At 45.6% G+C, this 16898-nt stretch overlaps 1 protein-coding gene across 3 annotated transcripts in view; it reads right to left on the bottom strand.

Annotated features, from left to right (window-relative positions):
- MAP3K13 (mitogen-activated protein kinase kinase kinase 13) overlaps positions 1–16898 on the bottom strand; it is a 74850-nt gene that overhangs the window by 17682 nt on the left and 40270 nt on the right. For all 3 annotated transcript variants that reach the window (XM_035544792.2, XM_035544791.2, XM_050712592.1), the window contains 3 exons: positions 8338–8894; positions 1292–1475; positions 608–799 (listed from right to left, as the gene is read on the bottom strand). In XM_035544792.2, coding sequence (XP_035400685.1) covers positions 608–799; positions 1292–1475; positions 8338–8839 — 878 coding nt within the window. In that variant the 5' untranslated portion in view covers positions 8840–8894. The remainder of the gene's footprint in view (positions 1–607; positions 800–1291; positions 1476–8337; positions 8895–16898) is intronic.

Below are 16898 nucleotides of genomic sequence, written 5' to 3'. Positions count from 1 at the left end.
ATTTTTGTGTCTCAACTATTCTGAATTCTACAAGTCAAAAAAAAAGCTGCAAATTAACAAGTCACTGAAAATCCACTATATCTGGGAGTGTTTCAAAGTTTTAGTAAAGCTCTACCTCAATAAACTGTAAAACATTTTAAAGCCTCAACCTAACGCACTGTCAGTCTTGTCACAGGCTAGAGGAGCGCTAAAGGAATATCTATGGAATAAGGATATGAGCAGCTAGTTTTAGTTGGAAAGCAACAGATAACTGAGAAATTTCCAGAAAAGCAGGGAAATACAAAACAAATAAGATGGAGAAAAAACAAAAAAGCAGCAGGCAACAGAATATTCCATTTTCAAATAGGACCAGACACCATCAAACCATTAGAAATATCTCCCAACTGCTACTTTCCACGTAAGCAATTGGTAAAATTTCCAGTCTTGTCAAATTCCAGCACAGGAGGAGAGTGCCACAAGTTTCATTAGTTTCACTCATTAGCTATGAGTCAAGGTGGAAAAAAACAAAAACAAACAAAGAAAAAAGGCTTTTGACATAACTTTAAACTATTCCTTGAGAAAAAAAGGCAACCGCAACTGGGGGATGTTTCAGTAGCTGGAGACTCACTTTGGTGACTTGAGGTCTCGATGGATGATCTTGTGAAGGTGCAGATAATTCATCCCACTAGCGATCCCAGTGGACCAATCCACAAGCAGCCGAGGAGTGACTTTCCGGCCTGCTCGCAAGACTTCGTAGAGCTGTCCATGTGCACAATACTCCATGATGATACAGTAGCATGGGGCTTGAGTGCAAACTCCCCTGTTAAAGAAAACACATATCCAGTGAGAATCAGGAGAGCTACAAGCCCCAGAGCAACTCTCAGAGGTAGCAGCCAAGGGGCAGGAGAGTAACCTGTTTACCCTGCCTGGGCAAGGCTCTGCTAACAGCTCTCCTTATTGTACAGGAAGGGGAATGTTTTCTCCATACTTTGCACAGAAGGAACCCAATTTGTGACAATTTGTTTCCTTCAATTTCCTACAGCTGCGGGTTCATAGGGTTCAGAGCAAGCATTTTGTGAGCCTGCGTGCAAAGTGAGCCCGAGTGCAAAGTGCAGCACTGGGTGGGGACATATTTGCTGTCACAACAACGTGCAATGATTTAAGAAAGGAAGCAAAGAACACCACCACCCATTTTGTCCCGCAGTCAACATAACTTAGTTCCTGGATTTAAAAGCTTGCCCAGCCATAACAAATGGCTCTTCCCTGGACAGAGGTAGTGCTGGTTATGTTTCTCACAAACTTCACAACCTACTTGAAGGCAATGATGTTAGGATGTTTGAGTTTCCGCAGGTGCTTGATATCCGTTTCGTTCTGATCTCTCACTTTCTTGATGGCCACCTCCTCCGCCCGGAATTTGCCCAGGAAGACGGCTCCTTGAGCACCACTGCCCAGCCACTGCAGCTCCGAGATCTCCTCGAATGGGACCTCCCAGGTATCTAGGCACAGGCAAAGGGAGCAGTGTAAAGGAGCAAGACCGAAAAACTCTCTGCTCTAAGATCACACCGAGACAGCACCTGCCATCTCCCTTGTTATAGCTGAAGGTGGATTTCTGGGGGCTGGGAGATGGCATCTCCTCCCAGCACAGGGATGCTCAGCCCCAGCAGCCCTTTCCTCCAGCTCCTCTCTCGCATCGCGGTTGCCTCCACGCTGTTGCTTCTCAACCTCCAGGGGCTTTTTCCAAGAGCTCACCGCCACTGCCACACACTTGGGCGAGCCACTCTGATGTGGCAGGCAGCAGTTTCACATACCAGAGACAATGGACTGGCAGATTAGGGAGCGGGTCCTCTACTCCAAAACCGAAGGATGATGGTACCTGTTATTAACTATATGACCCCATTGAAAAGCATAGGTGAGAAGAAGCATTTAGCATTCATAATTTACAAAAAAAAAACCTGATTTTTTCCCCCTAGAAACAGAACAAAAATAATAAATAAGAAAGAAAGTCAGAGGCGGAAGGTTGGAAAATCCAGACCAGCAACCACCAAGTTACCCAACACAAAGCACATTATTAACCACCACTACAGGTCACAGAAACAGGTCTTTCCCACACCAACTTTGTGTATATCTGCTGTCAAACAAGCAAAAAAATATTAAGGGACTGCTCTCCTTTGGTACTTGCGCATATCTTATTTGGGCACTGTCAGAGTTGTCCAGGAAAGCTGCTTAAACTGCTTAAAGAAAGTCATGCCCACCAGAACAGCAAGCCTTGCCGTCTGCGAGACACCTTGAAATTACCTTAACATCCCACAAACCTCAAGACAAAATGCAAGCAATAATTTATTTACTGTAACTCAATAAATGCTTAAGTTTAGAGAATAAATTATTTAGCAGCAAAAGCAACACTTAAGCCACTGATTTCTGAAAGAAGAACACCAGGCCTGTACAGCCCCATTTCAGGTCACTACAAAGACGTGTCGCCGTCTTGTCTCATCCAGCCCCCGGCCACTGGGGGTTACCAGGGCTGCAGCTGGGACTGTGCCAAAGCATCCATTACTGTCACCACTGAAGGAAAACCCATACTACTGAACTTCCTCTGGGACTGATCCCGATTCGAGGCTTTCCCTCAGAGCACTCCTGTGACATTCAGACATTGCCGCGCGACTGCTCGCCAGGCACGGCTAGGGAAGGCCGGCTCCCACCCGCAGCCAGACCCCAGCGCCCGCTCTGCTCGCTGAACTACAAAAAACCATTGTTAATCTATAGCAAAAACACCTTTTGACCTGCCAGGACAAAGTTCAACCCTCAGCACGGCTCCTGGCAGACAACTCTAGTTTTTGTACTGATATACCGCTCACAACCTTACGTTGTGCAGAAGCACAAAGAGAAGAGGGCACGCGGCTCTCGGCTGCAACGCACTGTAACAGCCGTGGATTTGCAGTGGGTGATCCCCACCCTCAACTTACAAGACGCCGTGACAGACACGGGAAGGCTGCATTGCCTACCAGCACGTGTACTTCTGTGCTGAAGCAAGAACTGCCTGTCAGCTAAGAAACTATGAGGAAGCGATGCATGAAATATGTTATTAGCACTATCTCGATCACAGGACGTTCAAGTATTATAAAATCATAATCATTCTTCTTCAATAAACAACTTGAGTCATTTGTCACAACACTTAAAATTGGTATTTAATCAAAAGGCAGTTCTTTAAATAAGGAAAATACATTCATACATAGAGAAATTGAGATATATGTATTGCTACTTAACTGACAAACACCTTGCTTCTGAAGAAGGTGGTAAATACAGTTCATGTTTTGTGGTGGCTGACGAACAAGTTATTTATGGAGGCAACAATGAAACTTATTCCATTGCACTGAAATAGCTGTTTCATTACATACCAGACCGCCTTTCCTGTACAAAGCATGCAATGTTGTCATTTACTTCCCTGAAGGGCCCCAGGTTTGGGAGTGGCACTGGGAACCTATACTGCTATCCCTTAGGAGCCGTTCACGTCCCTTAACGTTAGCTGTTATCCTCTGCAATGGCAAACAGGGAGACTGTAAGCAAAGTTAGCAGAAGTTCACCAGCCCCCTCTTGCAAAGCCATCTAGTGTTTATTTGGTAAGGAATATCCGTGATGTGTCCCGTCCTATATCGCAGCTGCAGCCCGAACACCGGGGGCATGGTTCAGGGAAGAGGTTTCAGCAGAGAAGGACCACGCAGTCACTCAGCGAAGCATCCTGCATCCGAGCATTTCAGGAGCACAGAGCCAAACCACACCTAAGACAATGCAACAGTCAGACAGAAATCCCCTTCTCTCAGAAGTTCACTGCACAGGAACAGGATACGACATTTTGGGACAGCCAGAGAGTCATTTGGCTTCCATAACATAACGAGCACCAAAAAGCTTCCCAATGAAACTGAGGCTGGTGGAGAACACTGGGCTACACTCAGGGAAAAAGCTGGGCTTTAGCATCAGTGGTGCAAACCAACATCCTAAACCTGCCAACTGAAAAAATGCACACAAGTTACCTCATGCACGTGTTCCTGCTGCTCCCAGGAACCTCCCCTGAGGACAACAGGCTGACAAGGGTCGGTATTAAAAATACCAGGTCAGATCAGCTCTGCTGAGGGGCAACGGGCAAGACTGCAAAAGAGAGGACTCGACACAGCCCCAGCTGCACACAGGGGGAAGCTGCAGCCATACACAGCACATGCAGAGCAGCCTGTGAGGCCCCCCCTTGGCCTGCACAAACCATCCTGAGCAGGCCTCGAAGCAGAGGACGGTGAACGATGGTGTGCCAGCCGCGGCACTTCTGCGGAGGCAGGCACGACGAGGAACACAGCGCGCTCGAGGTGATGCTGAGGTCTCGGATCCCAACCAACAACTCGAAACAGAAGAGGACTTGCATAAACCAGCTGCAAGACTTCGGGTGCATGGCTATGACAACGAACCCTAGCTAAGTCAGTGTCCATGAGAACAACACTTCAGATGACATGAAGAGTGGCCAGGAGACCCATCTGGACACACTAATCCCATCGAGCCGTACTGCCAGTTTGATCAAGGAGCCCACGGCATTGCTTGGCCAAACCCCCTGGGGCTGCCCAGGCCCAGGGCTTGCTAGAGCTCTCCTAGCACGTCTCCCAGCAGGAGAGAGCTGAGGACATCTCCTCCTAGCATGGAGCAGTTTGTATTCCAGGCTCTTCTGGGCCTCCACGAACTTGTGGGACACTTCCTTTAAATAAATTAAAGCGCAATAGCAGCTGGCATTACGCAAGAGCTTGCGTTTCTAAGGTGATTAAGAACCATTTGAGTAGAATGATGGTAATCTGTATCCCAAGGGAAAGAAACGCAGGAGCAGCCGAGCCATCTATTTGAAGCAAATTTTTGCTGTTTGCTAGCGCTGGCTGCTCGCCAGCGCTGGCATCACGACAAGCAGCATCTCTGCTTTATAAAAAACCACACACACACTTCAACAAGCACCTTGATCTCTGGGCTTACACGGGAATGAAGGCAACCACGTAACTTGTGAAATGGAAGGTGAGAGCAACACCTGAAGAACTGACTCTTAATCCAAAGGAAATGGCTCGAAAGTCTAATCAGCCCTTACAAAACACAAACTAGCCTTACCATAAAGAAGAAATGCACAGAAACACTCTTCTTGATGACCATCTTGAATGCTAAGGAGGAAAGACAGGGAGTAATTTCAACTGGAAGAGAATGGGGAATCCCGTTACAGCCGCTTTTCTTACCCTTTTCTCTCACCCACGAAGTCCCAAGCCAGGCTTGGCAGGCAACACGGACTCAGTATCAGGCATTTGCAAAGGGCATGAAGCCTACTTCTCTCTTACCATGTACAACTGCCCCACTACAGCACCCACGTCATCTTGTCTGGGCAACCTGTGCTCCCAGAGGAGCAGCAGCTGCCTGAAGGGGACACAGGCAGTCGAGCAGAGCTGCCGGTGAGCTGTAAAAAGGACTCGCAGTTACGGGCAGCGCCCTTGCCTGAAGGTCCACGCCAGACTCCTAGCCCAGCGGTGATTCAGCCCAACACAAAGCATTGCTCCAGGATTAGCAACCGAACACTCCTCTGGCTTAATGGAGTTGCTTCATGAAGAGGGGACAGATCATCTACAGAGACCTGTGGCAGCAGCCCAGGACTGTAAATAAGCTCCCGGGGGAACTAAAGGCCGTCCCAAGCATCCCCGTGCTGCCGAAAGGGCCAGAGGCATTTCCGCAGCCTCCAAACGCAGAACACTGCACAAACACGAACCTTGTAGCTGTTCTGCTCTTGCTAAACAGGACGGCAAAAGTAAAAAATCCCATACTTCGGTTACTGACCTGGTGGTCTGCACGTAGCCGATGAAGTGCACCAACATGGTGGCAAGAAGCAGGAATGAGATCATTTGGAAAACAGAGTATGAACATTCTGACAAAATCCTCAAGCTTTAGCACAGAACCAGCTTAAAAAGCTTTGTCCCCAGACAGTAGTAGTCATCTAACACCACCAGAGCAAATCTGTGGAAGAAACATCCTTTCATTCTCCCTTAAAACAGTGAAGATATTGAAGATGCAGCTAAACCACATAGGCCGCACACAGCTGACCCAAATTAATCTTCAGCCTTGCCTCATCTGTGGCCATTTCAAAACTGCCCTTTGAGGAAGCGCCTAATGGCAGCGACAAACTGCAAAGCATCCACGGATCTCTGGCTCTGAACGTGCTCGTGACACTGAGGATGGCACACTACTTCTGTACTAAGAAGAGGAGCTCTAAATACATCCCCTAAACACAACAACGCTCTCAGCTGCTCATTTTCATTAGTTAGTGCTTCAATCTTTTTTATTAGCAACTTTCATACAAAAGGAAGGGTCCCCTATGGGCCATCAAGGGGCTTATTAAACCATTGGTCTCCAGTGCATCTGCTGTCCCAATTTTATGCAAAATATGACCTCTGCTTCCCAGGTAGCTTTCCTGAAGCTACCATCTGAGCTTGCAGGCACGTGCAAGCACAGGATGGCCCCACAGCCCCCAGTCTGACCTAGTGAGAAGTCTTAGAGTGCTCATATGCAATATTCATAGGATCACTGGAAGCAGCCGATGCAACTCTGCAACATGAAGGGTCCAGGCTTCTAGAAAGCACCACACAGACCTAGGAAGCTGTGGGCAAGGTGCACTTACAGCGTGATCTTCACGCACCAGTGCAATTTGGAACAAGAACTTCCTGTATTAAGGATTGCACAGAGAAACAGTTTCTTGCTCTCAAATACCACATTAAAGAAATCTCTGAACAAATAATAAAACAGAGAGAAATTAGGGGCTGAAAACACGGAATTGTTAATATTAATTTAAAAACATACATGTTCATTAGGCTTTGTTTTCTTCTCATCATGCGTTTTTGATGCAAAACTGGACTGTTTGGTTTTTTAAATACATAAAGAGTATAATAGCTACTGATACATAAAGTGTCCTCTCATTCAAAAGTTTCAGCTCCACTGAAAAATACTGATTGTAATATAACATATTACAACCCAAAGCAGCATAACACTGACATACCGATACCACGCCTCCTCCAGACGATACCCTGACTGCTCAGCAGCTCATTTTCCTTTACAAGGGAGGTTCCAACCAGACCCTGTCTCTTCCAAAACTCACCACATCTGACTCCGCATATTGTGCGATCCTTCCAGTAGTGCTAACTCCGCACGGAATTGTCGGTCACCATTTTTATGTATAGACTCATGCAGGTGTGCCATACCGAGTTTCAAGCATGTGGACAAAACTTCGACCCACCTCTGCAGAAGGACCGCAAGCACAGCTGGAGTGCTGCTCAGCACACAGGTCTGATACCCCCGGGGCTGCTGCCCAGGAGGACACCTGCCATTCTGCAGTGCACAGGAGGATTTCCCTGCTCAGAGTTAAGGACTGGAAGCGACTGACTCTTGGAAGAAGCTGTAAGTTTATTTCAAGCCAGATTCACCCAACATGCTATTTAACAGTGCTGTTACCTCAGCTTAGGAACTGCTCCCCAACAAAACAGTCTGGGGTGTAGGTATGAACAATGTCAGATGCTAACAATAAGATTTGTAGTTGGAAAACCTGTAACTTGTCTATGCCAGAAAATCATTTGATTTAAACTGAATCATGATCACAGAAGGCTTCTACCCCACGGTAGTGGTGTGGTGGTCAGGCTGTTCCTATTGACACCTCACCCATTTCAGCTCCCTAATTCAAATGACAGCTTGTTCTTTTCCCATCTGCCATTTCCCTCCCCCCGTGCTAGGGGAGAAATTGGACACCGAAGGCATAACATACTCAGCTCTTAAGCTTTCAGTAGCCCCTAAGGATACGCGTATGCAAGCGTTTGGGACATAACTTATTCCCAAATTACATTTTTCATAAATATATATGTATTTTTTTCATGTAATGTGCCCAGAGAGAAGCAATATTTCTGTTATTTGGCAGTCAACTGGAGACAACCCTCATGCACATGCAGGAGAAGTCATCCCTATGTCAAGTTCACCTGGCATGAGAAAAGTGCAGAAATTAAGTAGTTGGCTTGATCCCCCATTTGCCACAATTCTTTCTGTTCCTCACTTACAAAAATACCTGGTTCAGATTCAGACTTTGTCACGACAGCCCAAGGCCTGGGTCAGAATATGCGTTTATTTTTCACTCTGTCCCTTGCAGCCTTTGCTGCTAATGAGAGCTGTAGGCTGTGCAGCGCAGGACTTCTCTTTGCAAACCCATTACAGTGCTGTATGTGGCAAAACGGTCACACAAAAAGCTGGGAAAAAGCCCTCGGTTCTTTCCACATTTCACATGCTGCCCTGGAAGAAACGAAGGTCATCTTCCCTACTTACCTTGCTGTTGCAGTTTGTAGTCTGTGGAGTATGCTTTGCCTATGATGTTCCACACGGGCCTCAGACAACCAAAGAGTCCCTCGAGAAACCCACCGCTCCCACTGCCTGATCTGTTGAACTGGACTTTGACGTCATCTGCTCCACTGTTGCTCTCCCCATCCATAGTGCTCCTGTTGCCCTGAGGAATGGCTGCTTCAGATTCATCCTGCTCCCGCAGCTGCAGCACGCTGTTCTCAAATTGGTCCCTAGAGTCCTCGCTGATGCTGGTCAGCACTGCTGCAGTGACCGGGCTGCTCATGTTCTCGATGAGGTCTGCCTGCAGCAAGCCCTTCTCACGCACATCCTCTATGAGCTCAGGGGACGGGTGGTTTCCAGTAGGTCCATGTTCATCTTGTATCCTACCAAAGTCTTTATCTTCACAGAAAGCTTTGCCGATCGAGTTTGGAGAGGAAGACAAGCTCAGGCGCTCCTGAGTACTGGCCATGATGCCGTGAGTGTGCATCAAGGAGATGGTCAGAGTTGGTACTTAGAGAATTAGTGACACGAGGACCCAGTACCTGGAATGAGAGGAAAAAGAACAACTTTCAGATTTTTATTCAAGTGTTTTCACAACGTACACTTTTGAGAGGTGAGCTGATAATTAACTAGCCATACCAGACAACCGCTGATACTTATTAAATACTTACTGCCCTCAAAGAAGCAAATAAATTATTCCTACAGAAACTCCACTGGCACAGTACTCTCAGTAACCTAGTGCAGGAATTGCCTGGTAAACAAACACCAGTAGTTACACACACAAGCCTCAAGGTCAGAACTGTGAAAGACACTTTGCGGCACAGAATGGTCTCTTTGTGGTTAGTACACAGCCCTTCCCAGACTGAAGCTGATCCCCAGGTGTTTTCCAGCTCAGGCATAATCTGAGTGCAGTCACTGTTTCTGGGTCTGGCGCAGCTCACAGACTCAGAATTCCTCTGCAGAGCCCCGAGATGAGGCGTTAGAGAAACGCAGCACAGCGGTAGAGTGTCTTGCATCCACCAAGGGACGGTTGTACCTGCTCCCTCAGAGACCCACCAAGTCGTGGCCATCCTAATCCTTCAGTTTAGTACTGTCAAGGTCAATATAGCAAGATGTTACATTCTCTAACCATGTATGTTATCCTCAAAACCACTGAAGGCTTACAGAACTCTACAGGAACAGTACACGCCTCTCATCTCCCTCCTTCCGCCAGCCCGCTGAGCACCTCCTCCTGCTCTGCTGCTTCCCCCCGCACGAAGCTCCTGGCAGCCTGCATATAAACTCAGAGCTGGTGCCTCCTTCTCAAAGTCCCCCCATCTCTCTGCTCTTGCCCTGTGCCCCACTGCAGCTCCCCCTTCCACGAGGCAGCCTCGTGCCACCTCTCGGTGAAGCCAGCCTGCACCCAGAGGCGTGGGGCGGCCGAGGGTCCCGCGGCGCTGTGCTGGCTGCCCACCGTGGTGGGCAGAGCCCCTCCTGGGACAAGCCTAACCTTGCGCCTGAAGCAATTAAGCACATGCAGCCTGTAACGGGACAAAGTCCGATCTTAAATCCCATATGAGGTTAAGAGGGGAAAAACGGCAGTCAGAGAAACTATTTTGTTAAAAAGTAAGATCAGTTACAGTGGGTGCAAAGTCCCGAGGTCTGCAAACAGGCACTGAAGGGAAGAAAGAGGTGGCCAGGTACATGCAGCCAATCACATGAGAACAGCTCAGGCCCGTAAATTCTCAAGATGAGGTCATTACAGAGATTAAAGATAAGAACTTCAGCTTGGTGTATGAAAAGCTCATGCCTTGTGCTTCAGTCCCTCTGCATCGGAGGCAAATGGGAACAGCCAAGAGCCTGTTTCCACATCCCCTTATTTCCGCCTGCTCACGTGAGGTACACATAAAAGCTTTATTAGAAAGACGTCATCTCGTTTGTAAACCTAATTTTTTAAGGGAAAGCAAAATAGCAAGTGAGTCCAAAATTGCATCACAGTCTATGCTAGTAAAGGAGCCGACCAACTTAACAGGAACCTCAAGGATTGGTTATTCCTGTCCCACCTGTGACGGGCATTAAAGGACTGACTCCCTGGCGTGGGAAGTTGTAGGGTGCCTGCTGCAGTATGGTTACCGCTAGTAGGAGTTAAATGATGACAGATTTTGTTGCTGATACAAAGAAGAAAAAGGGGAAAGTTCAAAGCTGAACAGAGTTTCAGAAAAATACCAAACCAGCTCCAACTCAGCAATCCTGGGCACTCCCCTGCTATTTCCAGAGGCCTGAAAGGGACGAGTGATTTTTTATGCAAAGTGTGACCAATGTTCCTACAGAGGAATCTGCTTTTTATAACACAGCATGTTAAGCAATGTAAGTAAAACATTAGTCTCAGTTTCACCTGAAAAAATCTCTGAACTAAGATCCAAAACAAGAATTTGAGGTTACAGTGTATCAAAATACCTCAAGTTTAAACAATGGGAAGTGCATTAAGGATTAAATCAGACTTGGGGGATAAAATTGTTTTACTCTTACATGATTCTGTAAATACACTAGCTAATAAAAATCTAGGATTTTGCTGTTACCTTTTCACGTAGCTTCCTGACTCTGGAATGTTGGATTGTGTAGATTTAACAGAGAAAGAACAGCTCTCCTGGTATACTTTCCACATTTGCCTTGTTTCTAGATGGATTATGAGCACCACATGCGCCTCCCCCTGCATTTCACGGAAAGTTAAGCCTCTCTTTTTCATCCTGCTACTGAGGCACTGCAATGTTTTTAAGTAGTGCTGCTAAGCAGCTACCAGACCACCCTGACCCTCAGTTCCCTTGTACCCCGATATTATTTGCCCTACAGAGGCCTGCAGCCTTCCACCAAGATCAGGGGCACAATACAGCACAAAATGCAAAGGCACAAAGAATCCCTTTTATTGTTCTCAAGAAAAAGACAAAGTTGAGGCAAACCGTATGCATTTTCTGTGCTGGATACAGTAGGCTGGCCACCAAACCAGATGTTCTGGCTGGGAAGGACCTCTGGAAGATACCAGGTTCAACCTCCCTCGTGCCCGCAGCAGGGCCAGCACAACACCGCTCCCGTGACTGATACCACAGCCAAGAACAAAATCCCAGCTTTGTGGACACCAGGTCTGTCTTACTAGATCAACTTCCCTTCTGCAAGTCCTAGCTGTTTCAAATAATAATAAAGTATGGTATATAGAGCATATATAGTATATACTACTATATCTGCTTCATCAAGTCAGGAGGAAGGGACAGGAGGCATGCAAAAGTTACGGAATTGTTTTCTAACTGGCGTGATAGAGCCTTATTTAGGTACTTACATAAGCAGCCTGATTTTTCAGAGGTGTAGTGAACTCATTGAGAGCATGAGAAGGCAGCATTTATTTTAAAACAACTTCATATCAGGCCTACATGAAGTAAAGTAGTCCAGATACGTTAGCAGGAGTTAGAAGGCAATGGCTGCCACAATGCATCAATGTTGACTTGTTGGGGAAATGAATTTTTTTGATCATCTTATATTACAGTAAATTCTGCAATGTACCACCTCTTCCCCCAGCAAAATTTGATTTAACACTAACAAATTAGGTTGTCCTCGACCTTGCCATCTCTTCAAACAAGGAATAAAGAGAATTTTTCGAGCTTTACTGTCATGCCTCCCCTATTCTTCGGTCACAGTACCAAGGATATGACTGAGGTCATTTATATTGAACTGAAAAATCGTTTCATTGAAAGTTTAAAGTTTCATTTTACACAGAATGTTTGCTGTTTGGGATGTTTATGATCGGTATGTGCCTCCTTAACTTGTACAGTGAAGAGCATAGACAAGCGGCATTCTGTTTCTATCTTACCGACGCTTCTGCCATAGCAGTCTCCAAGTCAAAGCTGAAAGCTGTATGCATGTGTAGGAGGATTGTGTGCATATTTAAGATACTCAGATTTCACAAAGTGCTTCTGCAACAGCAGACTTCAAGGCAGAACCTCTGATTTGAGCTATTTTGATGAGTTCAGGCACTCTGCAGCTAAAAAATTTGTTTTAGTTTATAAGGAAATTTAGGGCTCAGTATAATTTTGTGTGATCACAACTTTTTGTGATTCCATTTCCAGGCACAGCTTTTTTCCCAGCAAAATCCCACCACGCCCAAAGAAAAGCAGGACAAAGCACAACTCCTTTAAGAAGAAAGAGACTGGCTGCACCTTAACACGCCAGCCAGACTGAACTGCAGTTTACAACTATTAGAAGAGTGACATATCAGGTGAGGCAGCACCAGAGTGGGTGAATCAGTTATCACAAGACATGCTCTCACATCGCCTGATCCTGCGTGGCCCTGGAAGCATCCCTCAGGAGCGTGATCTCATGCGCACAGAGCCACCGAAGCAAGCACTACCTGTACAAGCCAAGCAGATACGACTATGTCAAAGCAGTGGTGGGGTTTGGAGATGTGGCGGAGTTAAACACACGGGCTATCATGGAAGTTTCTCCTTCAAAGAGCTGTGCTAAAACTCAAGTAGAAATCATAATTCCAGACATAGCACACGAATAAAATTTTAGTATACTGTAAAGGCTGCATAAGTACAAAGTGGGCACCACGCGGTTTCCTAATAAGCACACTTCTAGTAATATTTAGTTTCCTTAAAATGCTATTTATTACATTACACAGTCAAGCATATTCTGTGCTTGCACTTCCATCATACAACGGAAATAAAGGCAATCCTCTGATCTACACTCAAGCGTTGAATAAGAGCAGCTGGCCAAGACTAGCGAACTGACACAGGGCAAACATCAAGGTCAGAGGGGCTTCCTGTCCATAGCACTACTTATATTTGCACCCTGGAGCTCCCTTACCTTTTCCTGGTACTCAACATGATTTTCTCTTGGCTACATTAGGCACAGCAAAGTAAACACACCTTTCTGCACCGATAACGCAACTGCAGTTTATGTGCATATCATCTCAAGGCTCACGCAATGCTCCTGGCTTGGGACAATACTTTAAAACCTTCCAGAATCTAACAAAAATACAAAAAGCTTATAAAGTACAGTTATCTCACTACACGCATCCTGCAGCTCTACTGCCCCTGGTGATTATCTCTTTCTGCAGGGAGTTCTCACAACAGGTTGCCACAGTCTTCTACAATCTCTTGACCTGGCACGTGGTCTAACTTCAGCACATGAAAGAACCGAGAGTCGCTGACCTGGCGAGTACCACAGCTTAGGCTCTCGTTTCTGAGCTCTGGGTTTTGAGATCACATCATTTTTATTCCACAGGATTCCAAAAAACCTTATTCTTTTCACATTCTCTTGGTGAGTAAAGTGCCGTTCGAGTGAATCAGATACTCCTCTTATGCTGCACTTGTCCAGTTTTACATCGCTGGGAACGCATGCTTGTGTTTTGTATGGTTGTTCTGAACACAAACTGTGGTAACAGATATATTAATACGGAATGAGTTACACTGACCAGCCAAACGCAACCTCTTACTTTTTCTGAAGTAGTATTATTCAGATGAAGGAAATATAACTGAGCATATCCTGATGCTTCACCCAGAATTGCTCTGCCCTGCCTTCCCTTTTTCATATAAGAAAAAGCTTTATTTTATTAGGTTTTCAAAAAAGAAGCTGCACTAAGCTAGCCCACAGCATGTGCAAATCTTTAAGCTATGAAGTAGCACAAGGCAACAGCTTGTTTTGTGGTTGTTTTTGCTTGGGTGGTTTTTTGTTTGTTTGGGGGTAGGAAATCAATCTCTCTCTCTTCCTTCAAGGAAGCTCCTTCCACATCACAACACACATCCCATCTCTCACACCTGCTCGGATACTCAGCCATGATCCTGCCTTATTTTCGAGTATTACAACTGCGACATTGCCAAAACATCGTTAATTTCTGATAAAACAGTTGAAAACCTTTCATCTGAACTAACAAGATTTTCCGACTGTCACTGCAGCAGCTCTGATCTCAACACATTTATGCGTGTACCGTAGCTTACTCTACAAGAAAACAGCACATACCTGGGTAAACCAAGGTGTTGTAACACTGGGGGGGGTCCTGTGCTTCACCCTGTTATTTCTGGTTGTCAGATACACACTGCATTACTTCTGTACCTACTGCAGAGTAAGACTAGACTACACGCTTTTAATTCCTTTCTCTGGGAAATATTTGGATGGCACCTTAACATAAGAGAACTAACTTTTGCAGACTCCCTAGACATTTCCTGAGCTGTGCATTAGGGCTTACACCTCTAAGAGTCATACTAAAATGCTAACAGTATTTTGATGCAGCCATGGGCATTAAGCAGGTGAGACCACGGACATGTAACGGTATGTCACATGCACTATCACAACAGAAGCTTGAACTCATGTGTCTGCTGACTAATGTTCGTCTTTATTCAACACATTCCCTGTCTATCCTCAAATAGGTACTCAGTGTTTTTGGCAAAAGTGATTTTACAGTTGTGATGTACTTTTGTCTGTCGCTGTCTCAGTGAGAAAGACAACTCTGTCTCGCTTTCTGGTCTGAACCCTTTCTGACAGTGACAAAAATAGTACAGTATACCAGCCAAGAAATACTCATAATGGCTGAATTCAAGCTCTGTGCATCAAGCCAGCTGGAGGTTTGCTGTGCACCTTATATATTCCAGCTAAGCTCATCAGAGTAGAAGTAAGTGACACCTGGACCATACTATAAGAAAAAACCCATACCACACAAGAACGACAGGTTCATCTCTGTCCATTTCCTGCCTCCAAAAAACAAGGCAGGGAAACCAAGGACAGGGAAATCTCCCTGGTACAGCCCCAGCCAGTTTCCCGACGACGTGCAGCTCACCCACTCTCTGTGCATCAGCAGCGCACCATGGTATTTTTCTATTCTGTAGCCCACTCCATGTTTCCTGCACAAATGTGTCATTTGAACCAGAACCCTTTGGTAAACGCTATGCTGCAGCAAGCAGTTTTGTAGCTTAACCGTACTTTGCACAAGGTAACACCAACTTATTCTTCACAACGAACCCCTCACCAGCTGATCGCATTCTTCAAATCACCAGTTGCTCACTGTTTCAAGGACACCTGAACCCTGCTTATCTTAATGCCAGCTGCGATTTTATGAACCATCTCATCCTCCACTCCAACATCTTTTTCTGAGCCTGAGAAGTCCCACTCCACCCACTCACTCACCCTACAAAAGTTGCTCTGTATCTTTGATCACCTCTCTGCATCTTTCCCATTTCTCCTTTATCATCTTAGAGACAGGAATGTGAAACCACAGAGAGAATCCCCAGTGTGGGCACACAACAGAAGTGTACAAAAGCATAATAATCAGTTTTGTTCTTCACTTCTTTCCTAACTATTCCTCCAATGCTATCTGATGTCTAGGTGTGCTTCAGGATGCTCAGCTAACTTCCACGGATCTCATACAACCTCGAGATCTCATTCCAGAGCAGTAAAAGCCAATTCAGAGCCTAATCCCCACATACGGGATGTTAAGATTAAACTGTATGTAAACAACAGTAAATTTGACTGCCATTTTATCACCCAAGTTTGAGACCCATCTAGTACTCTGCATCTGCCTTGCATGTTTCTTATCCTGAAGGCCTCGCTTCTGCAGACAAATGCTTTTGCTTTAGAATATTCCTAAATGATCTGGGCAAGGGAAGCACAGGTGTAAGGAGTACGGGTAGCGCAATCTCCAGAACAGACTACCATGACAGCTTCTTTTAGTGAAAATGTTTTCAACACTACTCTCTGTATCCCTTCTCTAATTTCATATCATTTAACCAATTATTTGTCAGTGAGAGGGGTGTCCCCATTATTTTACAGCTGGTAAGTTTCTTTAAGAGTGTTGGGTAAGTAATCATGCCAAAATTCCAATAGATTGCATCGACCAGATCCCCTTTTCTCATGTCCTCTTGACTCCTCCAAAGACATTTAATAGATCCCCAGGACTTCACCTTAAAACAGCTCTGTTGACTCTTACCACTACGTGAAAGTTGTGCATCTGCACTGGCTCTCCACATAGGAATGATTTAAACTCCACAAGCACTAGACAAATATTTAAGCTAGGAACTCCTTCAATATAAGGTCACAGATTTGTGGGAGGCGGAGAAGAGCTTGATTTGGAAGAAGAAATCAAGCATCCACTTCTTTTTGGCACAAGGAACAAACAAAGCAAAAAATCATTTTTGCGAACAAGGCAGACAAAAAGCCAATCCACCCTCCTTGTATTCAGGAAGACCTCTTCAGCTGATTTCAGCGAAAGCTAGATTGATTCCTGTTTCACCTGCTAGCTAGCCAGCTTTCCAAAGAGCAGTTTGTGAAATAAGCAGCTTACATAACTGTGTATTTTCAGCACTACATACATAAATGCTTCCTCTATCCTGTATAAGGTATTTTTGGATCTCCTAAAATGCTACAGTGTTCTTCCAGGGCTTTGCATTCTTCTGCTCAGAAATTGCATAATCCGATGCCACAGGAAATAAGTGTTGTTGCATAATGATTCTTAAATTCACTGCAGGATTTTGGTACTACATATTTCTAATGCAAAGCAGCCCTTCTCTGTGTTTCTACATTGAGAC

Source organism: Cygnus atratus, chromosome 9, assembly GCF_013377495.2.
Source record: "Cygnus atratus isolate AKBS03 ecotype Queensland, Australia chromosome 9, CAtr_DNAZoo_HiC_assembly, whole genome shotgun sequence".
NCBI classification, from domain to species: Eukaryota; Metazoa; Chordata; class Aves; order Anseriformes; family Anatidae; genus Cygnus; species Cygnus atratus.
Note: the sequence above shows the minus strand (reverse complement) of the source record. Positions and strands in the feature narration are given on the sequence as shown.